This window comes from Pagrus major, chromosome 21 (genome assembly GCF_040436345.1).
Source record: "Pagrus major chromosome 21, Pma_NU_1.0".
Taxonomy (NCBI): domain Eukaryota; kingdom Metazoa; phylum Chordata; class Actinopteri; order Spariformes; family Sparidae; genus Pagrus; species Pagrus major.
In genome coordinates, this window is record NC_133235.1 from 31,930,211 (window position 1) to 31,952,768 (window position 22,558).

The 22,558-nt window shown below is 45.1% G+C and overlaps 1 protein-coding gene across 1 annotated transcript in view; it reads right to left on the reverse strand.

Moving 5' to 3' along the window:
* The window catches only part of myo10 (myosin X), a 114,613-nt gene that overhangs the window by 50,459 nt on the left and 41,596 nt on the right, over positions 1–22,558 (reverse strand). The window contains exons 3-4 of the mRNA XM_073490759.1: positions 16,683–16,841; positions 1,330–1,517 (exon numbers count right to left, since the gene is read on the reverse strand). Of these exons, the coding sequence (XP_073346860.1) occupies positions 1,330–1,517; positions 16,683–16,841 (347 nt within the window). The remainder of the gene's footprint in view (positions 1–1,329; positions 1,518–16,682; positions 16,842–22,558) is intronic.

Genomic DNA, 22,558 nt, shown 5'->3' on the forward strand with positions numbered 1-22,558 from the left:
ACTCGTGTCTGAAGCAGCGAGCTGCGACTCGCCTGCTCCTCCTGCTCCTCCTCCTGCTCCTCCTGCTCCTCCTGCTCCTCCTGCTCCTGCTCCTCCTGCTCCTCCTGCTCCTCGTCGTCCTCCTGCTCCTCCTCCTCTTCCTCCTCCCACCTACACCTCTCAAACTGGGTGTTTTTATCTTATTCTGCTTTAGATCTTGGTTTTCAAAATTCCTCAGGTTTGAGCTTTAATCCTTGAATGTCAGTAACTGTTGACTTCCCCTGACCTGTGATCCTTTACACCACCAGAGACCAGACAAGAGAGGACCTACCAGTGGTGTTGTGGAGTTCAGGTTTCTCTGGACAAAGGAGAAGTAACAAGGTCGACGTGGCTCATCTTGCTGTGCAGAGATATACATCTTCAGATAATAATAGATCATTTTCTCACCTAAACCTAACCAACCTGCGGCTGCAGCTGGGACGCTGCAACATGTTTTTGGAGTCACTGGTCATCGACCTTTTCGCTCGTTCAGTCAAATGTAAAATGCCAACGTTTCATTCTGGTGACTGGACTGAATAATAATGCACTGATCGATATGTCTTTGCTTTATGGACTTTAAATTGAAAGTGAGTTCTCATGTCTTTGTTCTTACATAACTCTCTTTGCTCTGTGTCTCCACAGGAATGTATAAAGTCCTCCGGCCATGCGTTCAGGAAACCTCGATGACCACAAACACAACAGTTCCCACAGGGTCAAACACTGTGATGTCCTCTACATCCGCTCTTTGCTGAATCGCAGGCCAAATATTATCATTTCTGAAATGTAAAAATAACTTTTTTTTGTAAGTCGGGGGGAAGAGAACGTCTCCGTCCATCTGATAGAACAATGGAGCGACTGAGGATGTGAAAGTCGACCGGCTTAAATCAAAGAGGAAGGATGTGAGGAAGGACCGTAGTGTACAGAGGATGGAGATAGTCGCAGAGTGTGTGCGTGTGTGTGTGTGTGTGTGTGTGTGTCATGGCATGTAGCGCTCAGATCCTCAGAGCTGCAGCCAAACTGCCCAGGGGAGATGAAGCTTGATCAAAGTGTTGGCACACTGAGGGAAGAGCGATTAAACGAGTTTAAGACCAAGACACTTTATTCAAACGGTCAATTAGAGGCTCGATATGAACTCTGACAAGAAGAGTATGTTGTCAGTCACAGTCAAGTCAGCAGAAGTTGGGAAAATCCATCACTGCGGTTTTAAAGTTTGTGTGCGTTTTATTAAACCTCTGTAAAATGAATCAAAGAGATTCTTGTGATTCAGAGAGAAGATCTTTGGGAAGGAAAGATCCGGACGTGATCTCCTACCTGATCAGGACACACTGGCTCTGCAGCCTCTTCCACAGCGAGCGGTAGCACTCGTTAGCGACGGCGAAGATGTGCGGGGAGATTTCACCGAGGTGGTGTCGGCTGTACGTCTCCACGGCCGGCCGGTCGTACAGGCCGGGGAGCTGCTGGTACGGGTTCACCGCCGCCAGGATGGAGCCGATGTACGTCTGAGGGTCAGAGAGAGAATGAGAGGTGTTAAAAAACATGAGAGAAGACATCAGCGTGTACAGAGACTGAAGACATCAGCGTGTACAGAGACTGAAGACATCAGCGTGTACAGAGACTGAAGACATCAGTGTGTACAGAGACTGAGGACATCAGCGTGTACAGAGACTGAAGACATCAGTGTGTACAGAGACTGAGGACATCAGCGTGTACAGAGACTGAAGACATCAGCGTGTACAGAGACTGAAGACATCAGCGTGTACAGAGACTGAAGACATCAGCGTGTACAGAGACTGAAGACATCAGCGTGTACAGAGCCTGAAGACATCAGCGTGTACAGAGCCTGAAGACATCAGCGTGTACAGAGCCTGAAGACATCAGCGTGTACAGAGACTGAGGACATCAGCGTGTACAGAGACTGAGGACATCAGCGTGTACAGAGACTGAGGACATCAGCGTGTACAGAGCCTGAAAGAGCAGAGATGTTCGGATATCTAAACACCTGAAAGGTTGAAAAGAAGGCAGGTTACATGAGGTCATATTGCCAATTTTATTTATCACTCGAGGAAAATTCAAACTCTCTGACTTTTAGCATTAATGCAATGAAGCATCTTTGTGGGTCAGGTAAAATAAGTTTTGAAGGATTATTCAAAAAAAGTTTTTACCAGGGATATAAAACTTTGGCCTGCGATTTTACTTCACAAATACTTTTCTCATGTCTCAAAGATCCAGTTCATAAACTGCACAGGTCTATAGCGTCTGGAGAGAGGATCATACATGTGTGTATGTGTATTTGTGAAGGTGGTAAAAAGCTTTATCTTTTGTGTGTAACTGTTGAGTACCCACATGTGAAGAGGAGCACACACAAAGTTGACAGATCTCAGTTTCACCAATTTATTTAAGCCATGTCAACAAACAAGCGAACATTTCAGCCTTCACCACGAGGCCTCTGGCATGTTTGGTGACACGGTCAGAATAAATTGGTGAAACTGAGATTCAATAGTTTTGCACCGCAGAACAAAACACTGGGAAGATGCATCCCTTCAGTGATTTAGTACCGTACTGCTGGATGAAAAGCTTCTTGTAAAACAGACTGAAGTTAAAATTTGAATCTGCAGACCTCTAGGTCATCACTTATCATTTAACAATCGATGTTAACAGCGAAACATCTCTGCTGCCTGTCTTGTCTCAGGTGGAAGCACAGGCGGGCCAAAGACGACACATAATCCAATTTCTCAGACGAAAGCAGCGAGTCCTAAAAGCCCATTACGCTCCACAGAAGGTGGACGACAGCAGACGTAACAAGCATCCGAACACGTGACCTCAGCAACACACAAAACCTCCTTCGCCAGTTCTCCTCGGCTCAACAACACAACATTTAACGCCTCTGACCTTTTGCTTTTCGTTCACCACCCTCCCACAAACTGCAGATTTTCCAAACCGGCTTCAGATTTCAGAGTTCAAAGCAAAACAAACCAAACTGCTGAAATTGAAGCTCGTGAAGCCAGAAGAAGTCTTGGCAGCGGCGTCAGAGCTGCGGTGGTGACTAATGGATAAATAGAAAGGCTTGGAAAAAGGCAGCACATCGCCGTGTATCTGTGAGAAAACAACCGAGTGTTTCTACCGCTGGCCTCGGTTTGAAGAGTCGTAAAGGTTACAGCAGCGTCATCTGAGTTCTCAGAGTCACTCGGACTGCAGAAAAAAAGATGATGCTGTCAGAAACGCTCGTTGTCATCGTCAGTGGTGGAGGTCTGAGGAGGTTGGAGACGCATTAAACTGTGTTTTTAACATCCACTTGAGCATTCAAACATGGATGCTGTCAAAACCAGGACATTCTTGAAGGTGCAGTAAACTTTTCCATCTCTCAGACATCCTCACCTTCCAAGAAAACAAATCTTCCTTCAATAAAACAACTTAGGAAGAGTAAAGGTGAGCCACAGGTTGGAAATGTTACTCATGATTATTTTCAATTTGGGTTCACCTCCAGTCTCACACAGCCAGACCCAACTCCACAGCGCTATGCCAGCAGCGCTATGCCAGCAGCGCTCTGGCAGCGCCAATCATTCTGCTATAGGGGGGAAAAAACGCTCTGGCTTGTTTGTATTTCTTTAATCCAACCATAATCGTCCCGAGCGGCACAAAGCCAAGGATGCAGCGACGGTGCCCCTGCAAAGTATTGTTCGGGGGGGCGTTTCCATTACAACAGGGCTACCTGGTTTACGGCTAACTAACGACTCGCTGGTCCTGAGCAGTGGACAAAGGAGCGGCTGTAAATAATCTCCCTTCGTGCAAAACTATCGTTGAATCGCCGCAAACGAAGCTCAGCTAACTCTGTGACAAACACGTGTCATTTCCTATCAGTTCGCCACATGAAAGTCCTGTGTAGAATTGGCCATGGTCACGAGTCACCACCGCAGCCCGAGGAAGGCCCATTTGGGGCACGGCTTAATCTGGGAACGGTAACGCAAATCAGCACGGCCAATAGTGCCAATGGAAAAACCCCAGAGGTTGCTGGCTCTGAGGTTGTTGTTTGCTGTAGAGACGGGGATTAGAGATCGGAGGATGTCGAGTGAAATAGCCGGTCGATGGCAGGTTTATACCATCGATTACATCCAGTGAGTCACACTTGGTTTACCTCTAACTGCTTCTGAACCTTTTGGGTTTGAGTCATGATTCTGGTTTCTTCTGAAAGGCAACACTCACACACATCCAGGCACATGTCAACCCATCCTGTTCCCAGCATCGTCACGAGTCAGATCACCAGAGAAGCAGCATTTATATCATATTTTATCTCTGTTATGTAACTAATTTCCCACAGAAGTCTTCACTCTGGTCCTTCTCACTTTGGATACAGATAAATGTGACATTTGTTGAGCAGTTTTCTGAAGATGAGAACATTTTTGTCCGTGCACCTTCAGCTGAAAGTGAAGATCTTGTTACAGAAGCGCACAATGTTCTCATAAGCACACATTAGGATGTGAGCGGCCGTCGCCTGGAGGAGGAGATGAAATGCATTTAGGAGAAAGGCATTTTGGTCTGCAGAGCATCTCCATCTCCCCTCGTCTCTCTCTTATCCCGTTCATCTCCACCGGGACTCACTGACCATTAAAACACAAGACGACGTCTGAAAGCAAACAGCCGTCAGTCTTCTGTCCGTCACAGTAAAAATCTGAATTTCAGCGTCTCACGGGAATATTTAATGCTTTTCAGACATGTTCCTGTTCATTCAACTTGTTTTTACCAGAGCCAGATATTGTCTTCACATCTGTAGCTATTTATTATTCTTTTATTACCTGTAATACAGTTAGTAAAAGTGCTATTAAACTTTATGATATTAGCCAGGGGTTTCAAAGTGTTAAAACAAGCCGATAAATTAAAAACAGAAGACTCCTTTTCTTCAATTTCAGAGGTCAATCAGAAGAAGGTTTCCAAATACTGTTTAGTTTGGAGGAAAAAAGCTGAACGGCTCTTTCTAACACAGCCTGAGGTGAAACCATGTTCTGCACTCTGGAGTGGAGAACTCAAATTACAGCCATAATAAGGATAATTAGGTTAATGGGCATGCCGACGTATAGGCCATGGAAAGAATATGACCCTGCCAAAGCGAGCTTTCAGCTGAGCGGGTCTGATGTGTCTGAGAACCTGAGCTGAATGGAAAGACTTCAATGGATCGAAGGAAAACAGCTTCTGTTGTCTTCTGATTGTTTATTTTCCTGAAAACAAAAGTCATGAAGTTCACTCGGTTCTTCATGAACTTCACTCTTTAACTTCAGTCATTACAGACGACTTGTCTTGTTCGTCACGTCCAACGTCACGATGCGTCGGAAAACAGGGAGCAGAAGAAAGCAGCACACGTAAACCTCATCAGACTGCAGCCAGAAGATGTTAACTTGTTTTAAAAAAAGTCTCATCTTCATCTTCATGAGGATCTCATGATGTCAAAATGGATGTTTGAGTGTTTTTGTCACATATGACTTGTTCTGTATCTCACCTATGAGCCACTATAAAAAGGTCCAACGATGCCAAAAAAGGACGTTGTGTTTTTCCAGGTAGTTTAGGGTTTGTTACTTCCTCGAAAACAATATCTTAATTTATATGATGCTGCCATGGTTGTTTTTTGGGGGCGGTGGACAAAAACAGAAGTTACAGAGGCAGTTCACTCATTATTAACTGCTTTACAATGACTTTAAAAGCTCAGGTGAGCTGAGTTTTGCTGGTCTCCTGGTGTCAGTACAAACGTCTTCATCAGCTGCCCGTGCTGCTCATTAAACCCCCTGCACTAATCTCCCCTCGCCATGTAAACGTCCTACTGACTGACTGACCTACATTCAGCACGAATGCAAATACATTTGAATGGCAGTTGAGGTGACAATATTTACATGACAAATAGTGACTGCAGCCTGTCCTCCCTGTGCAAATGAGCGGGAGCAGAGAGGGCGTGATGTTACAGAGACGTACAGTGGATCATAAATCATCCTGTGTTATATCTCAGAGTGTAAACGCAGCCTGGCAGCTCAGTGCTCAGGTGAAGGAGGACGTTTTAGAGGAAGACGAGCTGAGACGTCCGTCTTCCGTCTGCAGAGTAAACAGTTTACAGTGGGACTGGTCTCTGGCTCTGAGGCTAACGAGCTTCACTCAGCTCGTCCTGTAAATGTCTTTGCAGATGCTGACGTAGTGCCGTGTGATGTTTAGCAGTCAGACTTCTTGTTTATAGCGTCTGGGGAAAGTCGACACCCTTAAAGAAACCCCCCGAGGCTTTTACATTTCTTCCACGCATGAATGTTTGTTCAAGAGTCCAACGTTTTACAGCCTCACCACCAGATAAACCAGAATTCAGTTCTTGACTCACTGATAACTGATTACTTCATCATTAGTTACTCTTGTCAGTCTATTGCAACAGTCTAAGCAACTATTGGGTAACTTAACGTTGATCTTTCACTGGTGATAGTCACGCTGTCTGAAAACAAATTAAACCCTTTTGAATATTTTTAAACACAAAACAGACTTTGAGATGTAAATGTCACCAGTAATCTGAACCTTCCCGCCAAGAAAAACACTATTAGAGAAGTCAGGTGTGCTTCAGCTGCAGTCTGGAGGAGGTTAAGTTCACACGAGACGGTGGGTGTCGCTGAGGATTTAAACTCATGGCTGCCCTTTACTGGATGAATTACAACCATTTGGACTCAATTAGATCCCCCCGTTGCTCCGTCCTGGTAACAGTTTCCACGGCAGCACCCTGCCTGAGAGCTAATTGGCTGCGAGTCTCATCAGAAGCCCCCCTATTGGCTGATGTGATTAACCGCGGCCCCCTCGTCCTGCATGTGCGGTGTCAAACGTCTCACGTTCATACCACAGAGGTGACGCAAGAAACGTGACACCCACGTTCACTCTGTTGGTTCGAGGTATGGACATCCAGCAGCATGACTCCAGCAGCATGATGGCTGGTTCTGATGCTTTGGCCTTTAGTCACCAATAGCAAACAACATTTTGACAAAAGTTGTAAAAACAATCACCAACAATTGTCGGTTCAGGTTGTATGTTTGGCTGCTGCAGCCTCAGATTAACCTGGACTCTGTGACAGCCTCTCACTGCACCCTGGGCCCTGTCTGCCGGGCCCTGAAGTGATCCGTAAGGCGGGACTTCACACCTTCAATAACATACTGAAGTAGCTCAACTCCAAAACACCAAACTACCCAACTTGTTACAATCATGGCTGATTGATTTGTTTAACAGCTTGTTCTGTCTTTGCAGCAGAGATACATGAAAAGATCAGACTGGCCTCTCAAACTGGGAGCGCTCTCCGTCCTCCGGGGCCTGTCCCGGGGTGAAAACTGAACAGAGGAAGGTGGAGACACTTTCACATTGTAGGCAGCAACGTAAAGAAAACAAACATACCCAACAACAGCGGGCAGGAAGAACAGGACATATGTCTCCTGTCCAAAGAAGTTCTGTTGTTTTTCAGTTGGCAGACAGCGAGCGATGGTCTTCTCAGGACAATAATCACAACTTGGATTAATCTGATGGAAAAGCCTTTTTGATGCTGCTGATCAGCGGACTCTTACAGACTACAGAAACGTAAATTAGCAAGAACTGGACTTCATGACCGCTTCCAAGGTCGGGAGTCACCACTTTTTTTTGCTGACCGATCTATCGAAGTTGTTCCAGAAGATGAAAACTTTGTCATTATTTGAATATATTGTAAATGTGATTTGTAGCTGACCACACCGGTCTCTGTCAGTGAGTAACGACCACCAAATCTACAGGAATGTACAGGACGAGTGTTTGATACTCAGAAGAAAGATCGTGAGTATCGCTTCACGTTCTGACATCACGTGTCTGATATCAACAGATGACAATCTTTCGCTCGATGGCAGCTTGCAGTGACTGAAGCTACATCGGCTTTATGTTTACAGGACGGCGTCAGCCGCTGCCAAGGGTGTAACTGTAGACCAGAGGGAGGCATGCAGGCAGGCGGACCGGTCCAAAAAAAATGAGACCTCTGTGAGACGGAGCCAGATAAACGCACTGAGAGGGAAATGAAGACCAGATGGGGAAAAAAACCTGAAGGATCAGAAGCAACGTGCTCGCCAACCTGCCTGACTGACGGCAGGAAATGTAAGAGAGGGGAGGGAGGGAGGGTTCGAGGCAGTCATTGAGTTACTGTGTCACCGAGACAAATTCCTGCACATTTGTTATACTTGGCGATTAAAGCGGTCCTGATCCGCCGTTCATGTTTAATACCTCTGTTGACGGAGCGGAAACCCCACATCTGCTAAAGCTGGTTGCTGAGGAGAGGAGAACGCTTCTTCTCTCAGCGGTGCCCGTTCATGTTTGAAGTGATGCAATGGCAGCTCTGACAGGTTTCCTGGGGACACGAACACTTCTCAACACATGAAACATGTGGAAAGTTTTGATTCCAGAAGAGAAAACAAGAATGATATTAAAATCCTGTTTTTGTTTCCTGACTGGAGGAAAATCTAATGAGAAAGATGATGCTGAGTGAGAATAAGATGCTGCTGTGCTGATGATGTCACATCAGGTGACAGGTCTTCTGTCATACAGCGTTTTACTTTTGTGTGATGTTGTACTTTTTTAGGTTATCTGTGCAGCTTTTGGGGTCATTTTTATTTTTGTAACAAAACTTAAAAGGAAATCAATCTTGACACTTGACTCAAACCCTCAAACCCTGCTTTCGTTGGGTTAAAAGCCAGTGTGATACCATCCAGCCACCCCGTCTGTCCCCTGACTTGGACTTCACTCTTTATGCTACAGCACTGGAGGGGAAACTACAGCGTGGAGCCACTGACCAGGCTGCTGCATGTGATGTGTTGGGAGTGAGAACAGGCTGCTGTGTCTGTAAGCAGGTAGCTCACAGCAGGTTTTTACAGCTTTATTCACTGTGAACAGCTGCCTGCTGCAGCCGAGGACGCTGGGAGAGCAGTGAAGCTCCATGAGATTCACTTGATAATTCTTTGTATCTCTGCCAGCGACCACTTAAACATGGTCATTTAATGATTGTTATTTAAAGTGTTTATTTGTGTGACAGTAATCTGCAAACCTCTGTGTCAGTGTTCACAGCTCACAGTACAAAATATATCACCTGACTGCTGACTGACTGACTGACTGACTGACTGACTGACTGACTGACTGACTGACTGACGTAGTAAACACAGAGCAGCACACATGCAGGTCCGTCTACTTCGGATTATTTCTGTCCCTTTAAATTTTGCATGCAACACTGTGACGTTATCTGCGTACGGAGATAAAACGAGTCCGACATCTTTATTGGTGTTATTGATTCGTTTGAATTATGACTCTGATACTCAACATCTGGGTTTTGAGCTCGACTCCCATATCTTTTTATATACAAGCTAGAAAGATTCCAGAGAAGCAAAGACTTCTCAGGAACATTAGCATCTTGAGAAGCCTGAGGTCTCTGTAAGGGTTTATCTTTGTTTCATAGGCTCAGTTAGACAAAACAGTAAATGCAAAACACTCAGGCTGCTAATCACAGCTGTAAGAAATCAGAGATCTTACAACCGAAGTTGACTCATCCGAGCCAAAAGTGACGTGTCCAACACATTCCAAACAAATCTGTTTCTCTGTCAGCAACTTATTTTAGAAATAACTGACCATCATCAGCAAACCAACATCTTTTAAATTGATGCAAAACACTTTGCAACACAACCACAGATTTTATTTCACACAAGATCCAAACCAACGGGACAAAATCCACCTGAGGACTTCATCTGATCCCAGGAAGTGACATCAGCACACAGCATGAAGGAAGTGACATCAGCACACAGCATGAAGGAAGTGACATCAGGAGAGATTTAGGTTTTTCTCCACATCTGACAGTAATCAGCTGGACGAAGGCTTCGATAAATGCAATCTTTCCACACATGCAGCGTTCTGCTTTTAATAAGGCCGGAGTGGGTTTGTGTTTCAGTGTGTCTAAAGGAATGTGTGTGTGGTCTGTGAGTGTGTGTGTGTGTGTGCGCTTGTTTATGTATGAGGAGACTGACGAGGAGTTTTAACTCTGCAGAACCAGAAATCTACTGTGGGAGAAAAGTGACATGAAAGCTAGCTGGTGACTGTAAACACTGAATTATCTTTCTTCTCTTTTTTCAAATATCGTGACATGAATTTGGGGAAATCCACAGTTTGCACATTAACCGCTCGGACTGAAGCAAAAAGGATCAGATGAGGTGATTAGCAGGTAACTCGTTCACAGCTCCGGGTTTAAACAGTCTCCGGTCCATCAGGAGCTTCTCTACATTCCAGGTTCCTGCCGCCTACATCTCACCTCTCGGTTACGAGCTGAGAGTTTGTGAAAGTGGAGCAGCAGCTGGCTGTTGCAGTCTGTCAGCGGGCCGGCAGCAGACACAGAGACTTGTTAAAATAAGCAGAGCGAGTCACGAGATACTGCTCTGTGCCGAAACCCACCGAGCTGGCGGAGATCTGCAGTCGATCTTATGAGAGTGATCGAGCACTTTGGAGCGGCACAAACCTTCAACTGTCTCTGCTCATCTGAACTCTGGGTCTTTATTCTTTGTCCAGATCCAGCCTCACAACATGACATCAGTCCAAACTCTTAAAGTCAAACTGTTTCTCACAGTGAGAAAACAAGCTGCAGACTGAAAACACGTAGATCATACGTGTCTGCGATGGCTGACCGTCACATGTGCCGTCTGATTCTGCACGGTCAAGCCCAATCAGTCTCAGGGAGTCGGTGTTGGCCTTGTAGCTGTCTGTTAAAGTGTGAGGTCCGGATGTGGACTGTTGTGTTCGTCACATGTCACATGTCACGCATGTTCAGCTAAAAACATCTACTTAACGTGTGACCTAGATCCTTCAGTCAAGAAGCCCGGAACGAGTTCTGCTTACGTCAATAATCATGGACCAGAGACATTATAAGAGAGAGTGAGGACACGGAGAAAAGCCTGTAACACCAGATATGGCAGTTGTAGGACACATATCCCGCCCCGAAGCCGAAGTGGGAAAGATCAGCCAATCGTGTTGCTGCATCGTTGAGAGTTGAGATTCACGACAGTCACATTTGTTCAAGTGCTCTTGTGAGAGCCGCTCTGTACCGTCAGAGTCATGATGCCAAGTGTAATCTTTGGAAGGAGGCGTTTTAAACTGGGCCAACGTTACCGAACTCCTTCAGTAGCTATTGTATATATATTATTATATGCATATATTGACTGGTGATTCAAAAAGAGCAGTTCTTTTGTCTTGGCAACCATTAAAAGGGAAAAGTAAAAGCCCTCTAAAAATGTATTCTGTTACATTTATATAATGAAGAAAGTCCTGGATATTCACCCACATAATCTTCTGTGATCCGTGATGTTAGCGGCGTCTCTGAGGTTATTAACACTCAGACAGGATTGTGTAACTCTGGAAAGTCATCACAGTGGCAACTATTCTATTATTGCTCAAAAAGATCATGAGATAATGAAAATATGGTGTTCATGTGACAAAAGTAATCCATCAGGAATGTATGCTTGCACAATTTGCTGGGCCAGCGCAGCACTTTACAGGAGGATGCTGCATTGTGTTGGTCGAGCCTGCTTCATTTTTTTAGCTTGAATCTGTCGTGTCGCCTACCGGCTCCATTCAAACCAGTGAGGAGGCTGCAGAGCTGAGTGAGACGTGTGTCTGAACGCAGGCTTCGTGCTGTAAATGAAGACAAGTTACCCAGCGGAGGAATTTCCTGTCGTTAGTCGATGTCATACAATATATATTTTAAATTATGAGATGGGGTACGAATGAAAAGTTCATGATTTCACCCCCTCCTGGGATGAGAGACCGAGAGGAGGAGAGGTGTTGACAGCTGAATGCCTGGACAGTGTGTGTGTGTGTGTGTGTGTGTGTGTGTGTGTGTGTGTGTGTGTGTGTGTGTGTGTAGATGGGGTCACATGTAAAAACAACAGCGTGTGATAGAAAAATGAGAGAATGTGTGTCAGTGTGTTTGGATGAAAGAGAGGAGACAGTGTCGGGGTACAGGAGATTCCTGAGAGTGTGTGTGTGTGTGTGTGTGTGTGTGTGTGTGTGTGTGTGTGCTTCCACTGGAATCTGCAGAGGAGACGAGTGAGGCCACCAGTCGACAGCACAGCTGGTTACAATCATAGAAGCTAAAGACTACACACACACACACACACACACACACACACACACACACACACACACACACACACACACACACACACACACACACACACACACACAGTCTGGTAGCCTCTGGGCTAAATTCCCTGTTCAACTATGTAATGCTAACAGTTAGCTTCAGTTAAAACAAATAATGTTGCTGTAGATCTTCGTCAGACGACACTAAACGCAGCAGGATGTTCTGATCTGTTTGTTCGATGTTAAAAACATTTTGATTTCAGACTTTTGAAGTGAATGTAATGCACCCGATCACCACTGATTACACACCAAGTAGTTCAAACTAAACCGTCATCTGGTCAGCGAGACGTTGAGAAGGTAATCCAATCACCATGACGACAAAACAAGATCATCACTAGAGGTTTGGGATAACCCGATTATCAGCCCGGCTGATTATCAGGGCCAATTTTTTCAGCATTTTTCAGATTATCCATGACTGACTTGACTCTGAGGCAGCTTCCTCCCACACAATGTCCCGCCCACAACACTGTGTGATCGGCTACATGTCTAATAAAATAATCTGAATCTGCAAAGTAGCTGTAACTAAATGTATCAAATAAATGTAGTGGAGAGTAAAGTAGCAGAAAAAGGAAATACTCAAGTAAAGTATCTGAACATTGAACAGCAGCTGTATGATCGCGGTCAGGAGGGTGACTGCCTGAATAATACAGAAAATGAAAATACACACGTGCGTTTTTTATCTCGAGCACCCAATAGCAGGTCCAAAGGTCAAATAAACTACAATCTTTTTTAATCAGCTTACAGCAAGGAGGTTGAAATGTACATATAAAAGTAGGTGTGTTGTAACAACAACATCATAACAATAATATCTTTAGAGACACAAAAATAGATTCTGAGCAGTGACAGAAGGAATTTGGTGGATATTTGTCTAAAGATGGATATCACCATCAGAACCAGCTCATTAATCCTCCTCCTTTTATTCCCTCAGAAGTCAGCTGGGGTGCCGTCAGGAATTCGGGGGCCCCTGACAGGTTATGGCACCGGGGCCCCTCGCTCTCACGCATTTAACTTCATGCATTAGCCCGTCACCTTAACTTTCTCCGCCTTTTAAAACCGCAGGGACTTTTCCAGGAACCTAAGAACCACGTTCACCTGTTCCACCCACAGAGTTGGTCAAAATATCAATAATGTGCAGCTTTCTTATTGAACTGTGTGTTTTCCTGCTCTACAGGGAGCTGAATTAACCCCCCAACCAAAAACTGCCCTGAATAAACTGATTGAATAAAGATGGCCTGAAACATCTTTCTTATATAATCGAGGGCAGTGACTTTCCACCAAGAAAAACAAATACGGGACATGACATGAAGCATCACGTCTTCTGGAAGCAGTCAACAGGACAGATATCTGGCAGGAATGTGGAGGCTGTGTTGTCCACGAGCAGACATTTTTCATCAAGGACGGATAAGAATGTACAGTGAGCAGCTACGAGACAAAATCCAGACAGGAAGTATCTAAAGGTCCATGAACTGTCCCTGGATGTGGCATTAAAGGGTTGATGTATATGGTGTCTGTAGTTTGAGCCTCTAAACTGTCCAGGAATACTTCTACTACAGGACTCCTCCAAAATATTCCTACAGATTATGAGCCGATGGTTGTTGATAAAACTGATGAGAATATATTATTTAAAGCTGTAACTTCACAACATCATTAGCTCTCTGAGCACCAGAGAGACGGGTTAGCGGTGGGTTTGTAGCCCTTCCCTTCGGTTCACCACGGCCATCCACCAAAACCTCTCCTCTAATTTTCCCCCTGGCCCAAGAAAGAGAGAAAAAAAAGCCCGTCAGAGTTGAGATTGGGCGGCTGTGATGAATTGATTGGATAATTTCGACCATACGGGAGCATTCACATGTGATTAAAGTAACGAGACGGCATTTGTCAAAGGTTACTGAGGCTAATGTGAGCAGAAAGCACAAGGCAGCCTTTGTCGCCGGCTTGTTTTGCTGGAGAAAGAAAGTGCTGGGTCAGCTCTGTTCATTAGTCCATAAGTCCAAATGGAGACGGTAATGGTTGAGAACTATTTGTCCCACATAGTCCTTTGTTTTCTGCCCCATACAGTATACTATAGAGTTTCCTTTACTGTGACCGAGGTCAGCAGGAACAGAGGTGCATTGTATGCTAATTAGCTCACCGTGTAAAGCAGGACAGGGTGGAATAAATTACTTTGTTAGGACCGGCTCTGATAATATCATAAACTATATGAACACAGGATGATTCATCAGCATGGAGGTACCGTTCTCCTGCGGCTAATGCTCCAACCCCCACTGCTACTAACCCTTAAACTCCAACCAACACCCCGGCCCAGTCGCCAGGACAAGTTAGCAGTTAATGTTTCTGCAAACCGCAGATACGTCCAAGGTTCTGCTTTTCACAGGAAGTCGGACCATCTCCATCCGCGATCACAGCGGCCACAACAGGTATTTTAAGCCAAACCATGATGTTTTCCTAACCAGGTGGTTTTTGTGCATAAAGCTAACCGCAGTGTAAGCACAGCGTCGTGACAGGAGAGAAACAGTTGCAGCATAAATAGACATTCAGTCTGTGTGCAGCAATCAGCCACAAGTTTTTAATGTGTCAGACTCTGATTCCTCACCGAGCACTTCAAGTTTTTCCTCCCATGAAAGCCGCCGCGGTACTTTCAGCTCTGAGTGACAAAGTCTTCTTGTGGTCGTAGGAATCATGACTCTTGTCTAGAGAACGTCAGGTGATGTTATTATGGAGACAGAGCGGAGGAGGTCGGATGGACGGGAACACAAAACACTGAGGAGGCCGTCGTTCGTCTCTCCTTTCCTTTAACCATGACCGTGATCGTTCCGTAACCTCAGAGTCATCATCACTGTAACCATCACACTGAAGATCCTCTGACGTCACTCCACTAAGTGCAGCTAAGTCAGTCTTTCCCTAAACCTATGAAAGTCTTGTTTGTGCTTTATCTTGACCAAACGTTAACCACATCATTGTCACATCATTAAACTGATCTGTGCTCCTGTTCTGGAGCCACAGAGAGCTGTAAAGTCCTGCTGATAGAGGCCTCAGATGAATCTGAAGGATCTGTGATAGATTTAGTTTTCTGTTGGTGGAGGTCTTCTAACGGGTCAGAGATCACAGAGACAGTAAGTGAACAACAGCTACATGCTTCTTTTCCTTCTAATATCTTCTCCATTTTCAGATCCACTGTGGTTCTGGTTTGCTCCAAAGCTAACACACTCTGAGCCGTTCTGTCTCACACTTTGGACGAGTCGGCCGCTATCAGAGCCGAGCCAGGACCCCGTTGGCTCCTGCCAAACTCCCGGCGAGGCCACCACCAAAACACCAGCCTCTAAAAACGAGCGTCAAACCAAACAAACCCGACTCTAATCATCCTCCTCTCACTTGGCAGCCTGTTTGCTTTTTGGCTGCCAAACAAGGAGCTCCCGTTCAGCACCATCCAACCCGGATTCAAAAAGGCTCAATATGTCCCACTTTGGGTTTTTATCACCTGTGCTTTTCATCACCTGGTCAACACTGTCGTCATGGAAACATCAGGAACAAGCTGCACTGCAACAACACGACTAAACCTCTCACAAACCACACACACGTCTTCAGGATCTGCTTCTTCTGATCTACTTTACGAGAGCAGAACTGAATTTAACTTTAGTTGTTGGATTTGAGACATTAGCACAGTAAAGTCGTGTTTATCGGTTCTGTCTGTGTTTATTTTAGCAGATAATTATCTCTAGTTTCATCTCTGTTGTGTTCATGCTGCAATCTTTGAAACTGAAAAAAAGCAGTCCAACAGGTTTATAGTTATTAAACAGCAGGTGAGTAACCTGCTGTGTCTGTACACGTGTTTCCTTTACACTCACAGTTAAACAGACCTTTCAATCAACTCCACACGTGTTTTTCACACCAGTGAACCTCGAGCTTCACTGTCTGCTGCTCAGAATAAATCAGACAGAAAGCCAACTGTTTCTGACAGGACGTCCACAGGGAACGTCGCTGTACACCGATTACTCCAGAAGGACACGACCTCCATCACATTCCCTGTTTGTGGGCGTCTCTTTCTGACCGAGTCGTCAGCGTCTTCTTATCTGCCCGCGTCTAGACGATTATCTCTGCTGTTACGTAACGATTGAGCAACTTCAGCCGTTCATGGGAGATTCCTGCGTGGATCTTTTAAAAGAAGGCAGCGTACCCTGACAGGCCGAGCTGTCAACACGATACCGAAGATAGAAGAGAGTTTGTTTTGGGCTCTTGTTGTCAGAGGATCTCTACACTCTCAGATTTCCCCCTCACACGCCTCAGATCTGATATAAAACTGGTTCCCCGTCTGCTGTTTCCATACTGTAGCTACAATGAAACTGATACTCTCATATTGCTTCTTCTTTTATCACACTGTACCAAAGAAACAGGACAGAGTCATTTTCAGACCAAAACGTCAGAGTCAGCAGCACTGATCACGTCCACGATGCACACAGTGACTGTTACAGTCAGAAACTCACATAGATGTGTCTCTGCTGGTAGCGCAGGAAGAGGTTGTGCATGATGGCGCCATCGTGAAGGTCCTCGAGGGTCGCCATGTCCTCCACCCCTCTGATGCTGCTGTGGTGCATGGGCTGCACCTTCTGTCGGGTGAGGGCATTCTGCTTGTAGGTGTACACCTGGGTCAGAAAAATGGAAAAATATGGAGATAAGAAACAAGAGAATAACTCAAAAAACTCAAAACTTTCAGAAATCCCAGAAATCTGAGAGGCAATGACTTTAAAATCCCAGGAAAACATTCAACGCTGCCTCCTGAAGTGTTGTCTACAGTGGAGTTGGTCCGTGACGACTTCCTGATCCAGTTCTGGGTCACTCGTTCTCTTGGTGGACTTCAGTTCTGTCGGTTCTCTACCACAAGTTCTACACTTTTTATTTTTAGTTTTTTTTCTCTGTTTGGCTCTTTTATGACCCAGTGAGCCCGGTCCAGATCAGATAAAACCAGGACCACCAGACCAGACCACAGCAGCTTCTCATAAATGTACAACTCAAACTTCCAGAAGCCCGAAAGCTGAAATACAGCGACATGACACATCGTCTTTACAAGTAAACTCTGGTAAGTATGTCAGTTAACCAGGACTCATCTTTTCTTCTCGGAGATGAACTGCGAGTAAAAAACATTTCAACTATTTGCAGCACATATTTTTGTGTCACAGTAATAATGATGCATAACAGAAAGCAGCTGGGAGAACTGGACCGGGACAGAAAACATTACAACACAGCTGTGTTCCTTTAAAAATCACAAAACCTTTTGTATGTTAAAAATGTTCAGAACCAGATAATATGTTCAACAAACACTTCAGACTGAGCAGGTGTCTTATTCTTCCATGTGACATCGCGCTCGGTGCTGAATCTTTGACAGGATTCGTGAAGTCAGGTTTTCACTAACAGCCTCTCGGCGTTTGACCGACTGCTCCAACAGTTTAACTGTGTGATTTACAGCAGGCGACTTCCTCGCGGACAGATGATATCTCGTGTTACTGGAGGAGTGTGAAGCCTGGAGGTAACAGACGGTCCTCTGGCTCGCACAGCACAGGTTCGGTCCAGGAGTGTCAGATGAGTAATAACGGTAAATGTTTAAAAAAGGTTCAGAATTCACTGCGATCAGAATAAATCAGTGGCTGAAAAGATAACGAGAGTGAAGCCAGGTGCAGATGAAATACGACGAGAAGAGCTCCAACTAAGTCTCAGCAACATGAGGAGTAGTTTCCAGAGTGGAAGTTCAGATTTAATGATGATGTGAGTTCATTATGTTGTTAGTTTAAAACTTCTTTTCTCTTCTGTGATTTCAGATCATTCAGAGAAGGAAAGACAAGAAAAATAAGGAAGTGAAGAGAAGAAATAAAGAAACAAAGAAAGCAACCAGACAGAAGATTGTACAGTCGGAACGACTCGGGCGGATATTCAGCTTTTTTCTGATTGTCAGTATCTGTGTTTTTGTGTCTGATTGCCGATAAGATAAAAGAAGAAATGCAAATGCAAAAATGCAATGCAGTAAGAAGTTGGTATTTTCCTCCTCCGGCTGGTTTTTGTGTGCACGTATTAAATGTCTCCCGTGGGCAGGACTTTAACCTTCCTGTCCTCCTCACGGCTCATATGTCCCCTCACCTCCCTCACAGGTGACATACGGCAGATAGCTGAGGTAAACATGACCCCGGGCTGCTAAAGACACAGAGTCAGGAGCCGGATGGAGGTTTGAGCAGACGGCTGCTTATCATCTGTGTCGGAGGACGAGGCCGAACAGCTTCTCAAGACTAAACTCTGAGTGCAACGTTTGTCCTACAACGACAAGACAAAACCAGCGATAACTGATCCAGACATCACGCAAATGTTAAATCCTTCCACCCTGACAGAGCTCATCAGTCTGTGACGGCGAACATTATCTTTTATTAAGGCGACTGTAAAGCTTCATTACCGTCAGAGAGTTTTATCAGCTCTGACTGTTCAGCTCAGGGAGAGGATCATCCAGGCAGCTGTGTGCGCACTAAAAGATGAAACCTGTCACTTATTGAACACTTTCACAGTCAAACACAAGCATTACTAGCTCATCTCCCAACAATCAGAAACAAAACTTCTCTAGTGCATCATAAATGTCTTTAACTACCAGTCTGTGAAGCTTCACGTGTATATTTGTGATTCCTGGTTTGCATTTTATAGATGCAAACTACCTTTGACACAGTTATCTACTGTACTGCATCTACAAGAGGTAATAAGATGGAAATATGTCTTTACGTTTGTGTTAGAGTAACATAACTTTAATAAAACAGCAAACTAGTTAATCAAGCCAGAAAAGCTTCATACGTCTTAAAAAGCTGCTTTTAAAGTTTTAGCCTTCAGGAGGCTGTGGAGGCTGAGGTCAGCTCAAACCAGACAAAACATTTTAACACAAGTCTCAACTTTATGTTCAGTATCACACAGAGAGGAGAGATTATCTCATGAACTGTCCGTGATGATTTATAGGAACATCCTGACTCAGCCTGAGACTTGAGAGATAGATTTTTTACTTTATTTCCTCCCAGATGACAGCTGTCAGGAGACGAAGCCTCCATCTTATTAGTCAGTTTCTGTTGGAGGAAACAGAAAAACTGAAAGGTCTAATAAAGGACTTCAAATCTAACAAAGATGCTGCAGTGCCACTCAGAATCTGATGAACTGCAATAACGCTGACAACTGAGGAACAAGCATCTCCAAAATATAAAAACATTGAGGAAAACCAGTTCAACATTTAGACAATAAGCTGTTCTTGAAACCAGCGCTTCCTGCAGAGATCCTTCTGTTAATGAGCGACACCAGGAGACAGCAGGGCGGTCCAGCGGTGAACAGGAGGAGCTGCTGAGGTTAATGAAGAGCAGAGCTCAGATTATCATCGCTCTGCAGGAGGTCTGCAGCCTGCAGAGATCGCTGAGGGGGGTCTGCTCAGAATAATGATGGTCACTGAGGATCAACAGATCAAACATCAGACTTCAGTTCAGTTGCATGACGTGACTCTGAGGATGTTCTCATGGGTCAACCTGTAGCTGTTATTTACATTCTGCTCACGTTTCACACCGTCAGACCTCGACCACGTCGGCTGCTGGGTGGAAAAAGTGAGCAGCCAAACCCGGAGCTGTCTCAGCTGTTTCCATAAACAACAACACCACAACACACACGTGCACACACACGTGCACACACAGGGTCTGGCTTGTTGTTGAGTCTATGATGTGTTTCAGGGGTTTTTTCTGGCCTGTGAACCTGAAAAACACGACGACGTCTCCCCACATCATGACCCTTTGTCTCAGCTGTATTTACAGCTCAGGTCCGGCTTCGAGCACTGGCAGTTTAAAATCTTTAAACTGATCAGAAACTGTTTTCTCATTTCTTATGTTGCTGAAGATTTAACATGAAACATTTCTGCAAAAAAGACTCAACCTTTGTTTTGTTCTCTGTTGAGTTGTGTTCTTACATCATCCCCAATGTTTCTAACAACGCTCACACCAGAGAAATCCACACGTTCACACGCTGCGTTCATTCAGTCACCTGCCGCCATAACCTCCAGGAGACGGAGGGAGGAAGATGGCTGACGTGATTAAACTTTAAAAAACATTATCTCACCGTGAACATTTCTGCCCGAGTCACGTAAAGAGATTTTCATTGGCTGTGACGGTCGTTATACAAGGAAGACAACAACTCCCATGATCCCACGCTGCGACCGTCCTGTGTTTTGTTGTGGTGAGGAGACCCCGAGCGTTCAGCTCATCTCCTTCTAATTTTAGCTGCATAATCAGCTGTTTGCTCAGTGAGCCACTTAAGGCAGTTTTTCATTAAGCAGCTTAACTCTCACTTCTGTTGATGCACATGAAGACGATACGCTCAGAGGCTTCTGCTTTCATATTTCCACCTGAATGCACCGACGATCAGCTGGAGACTATTTCCACTGAGGAAATAAAGCCAAAACATGAAGGAACGATCAGCTCCGACCAGAGTTCAACGTCTTCAAATTTAATCATCATCACCTTCACGTCTTTAACTTTGTAAATTTGAACAAATGGAGAAATGACCGACAGGAAGGCTGATCGGTCCTGGTGTCACTGTCACTGGTGATGACTGATAATCTGGTTTCCTACATGAACTAAGCTGCGCAAAGAAGTATAACAAGCCTGTAAGAGCATCAGCTGGATGATATGTACACACACACACACACACACACACACACACACACACACACACACACACACACACACACACACACACACTGAGCTCTGCCGTTGTCTGAAGCTGGTCGCTGACCTGCTGTGACCGAGCAGCTCGGGGTGACCCTTCCTGAAGAAAGCTGGTCTCTGTCTGAGGGGTCAATCACATCTGACCCACAACACACAACACACAACACACACACACACACACACACACACACACTCCCCTCAGTGTCCTGCCAGGCCTCGTTTCTCACAGAAACGCCTCTCAGACGGCTGAAATGTGATCGAGTCTCGTCAACGCTGCGTTCACAACCTGCGTGTTCTGATGAGTTTATGAAAAAAACAAACATTTGAGCCAAAATACCAGCGACGCCTCAAAATAAATGAAATCCTTCCCCGTCACCATAAAATGTGTTTCCTCTCGCTCTAGTCTCTGTCACACTAACCTGGACTGACTTTAAGAGACGAGACTGAACTGTTTACGTCTGCTGAGACAGTTACAGCGAGTTAACTGACCCGTTAGACTAGTCAGATGTAAACAGTGTTTACAGCCAACAGTCTGACACGTGCAGAGAGCGACTGTCAACACAGCCTGGTCACTTCAGATACTCCCACTGTCGACCGTCTGGCATCAGCACAGACACTCAGTCAGTAAACTGACGCTTCCCTGATGTTCCTCTAATAACACGACGAGGAACTGCAACTATTTCTTTACTCTTTGCTCATAGCGACTAGAGAATGATTGAGGCCGTAGGAAGTGTTAAACATTTTGGGAAACGTGTTGCATGTGTTCAGTAAATATACATCTTCACCAAGCAGACAGTTAGCTTAGCTTAGCATAAAGAGTGGACACGGGAGGAAAAAGTGAGTACGGTTCTGTCTAAATGTACAACCCCCCTGACCCTGGTGGGATCAGGGGAGTAATGTACTGGAATGTTGTCCTGTATTTCCCAAAATGTCAAACTTTTCCTTTAAAAAGTCGACAACGATGAAGCACAATTTACTTTTGAAAAATCTGACAGAACCACCATCTTCTGCCAGCCAGAACCTGAATCTAACAACAGACAGAGTTCGAGACGAGAAGGCTGAAACTAGAAAAAACAGACAGGAGGTGGACGCTGTCCGTCCCCCTTTCTCTTCCTGTCATGGACAGTATTCATAGCTTGACAGTCCCCGTCCCAGCGGCCCTCAGTGGGGGACAGGTTGTTCTTCGGCTTTGGCCTAATTAGGTTTCTAATTGGTCCAGTTGTCTTTGTGGGGATGAGTTTGGTCCACGCCTCGAGAACAAAGCCGCGGGGCCCAGCGCTAAGCCTAGCGACAGATGCTAACAGGAGTAAATCTCTGTGAAACAAAGCCATTAGACAGCATCTCTACAGAGGAAGAGGAGGAGGAGGAGGAGGTGGAGGAGGTGGGGGTCACTGCTGTACCCTCGGATCAACAGGCTCTGTTCCTGGATCAGTCGGGATAAAGTCTGTTGTTCTGACTTATGTGGATCAGAAAGTGAATTTACATTAATGTTCAGACAATTAGAAGATTGGAAACCAGAGAAACTAACGAGCGACCGAGGAAGCATTTAATTAATCTGGATGATTGAAGCCCGATGCTGAAATATTAGTTTATATATAAACTTGAGCTGGTGGTGAAGCATCAGGGTTTTTGGTTCCACA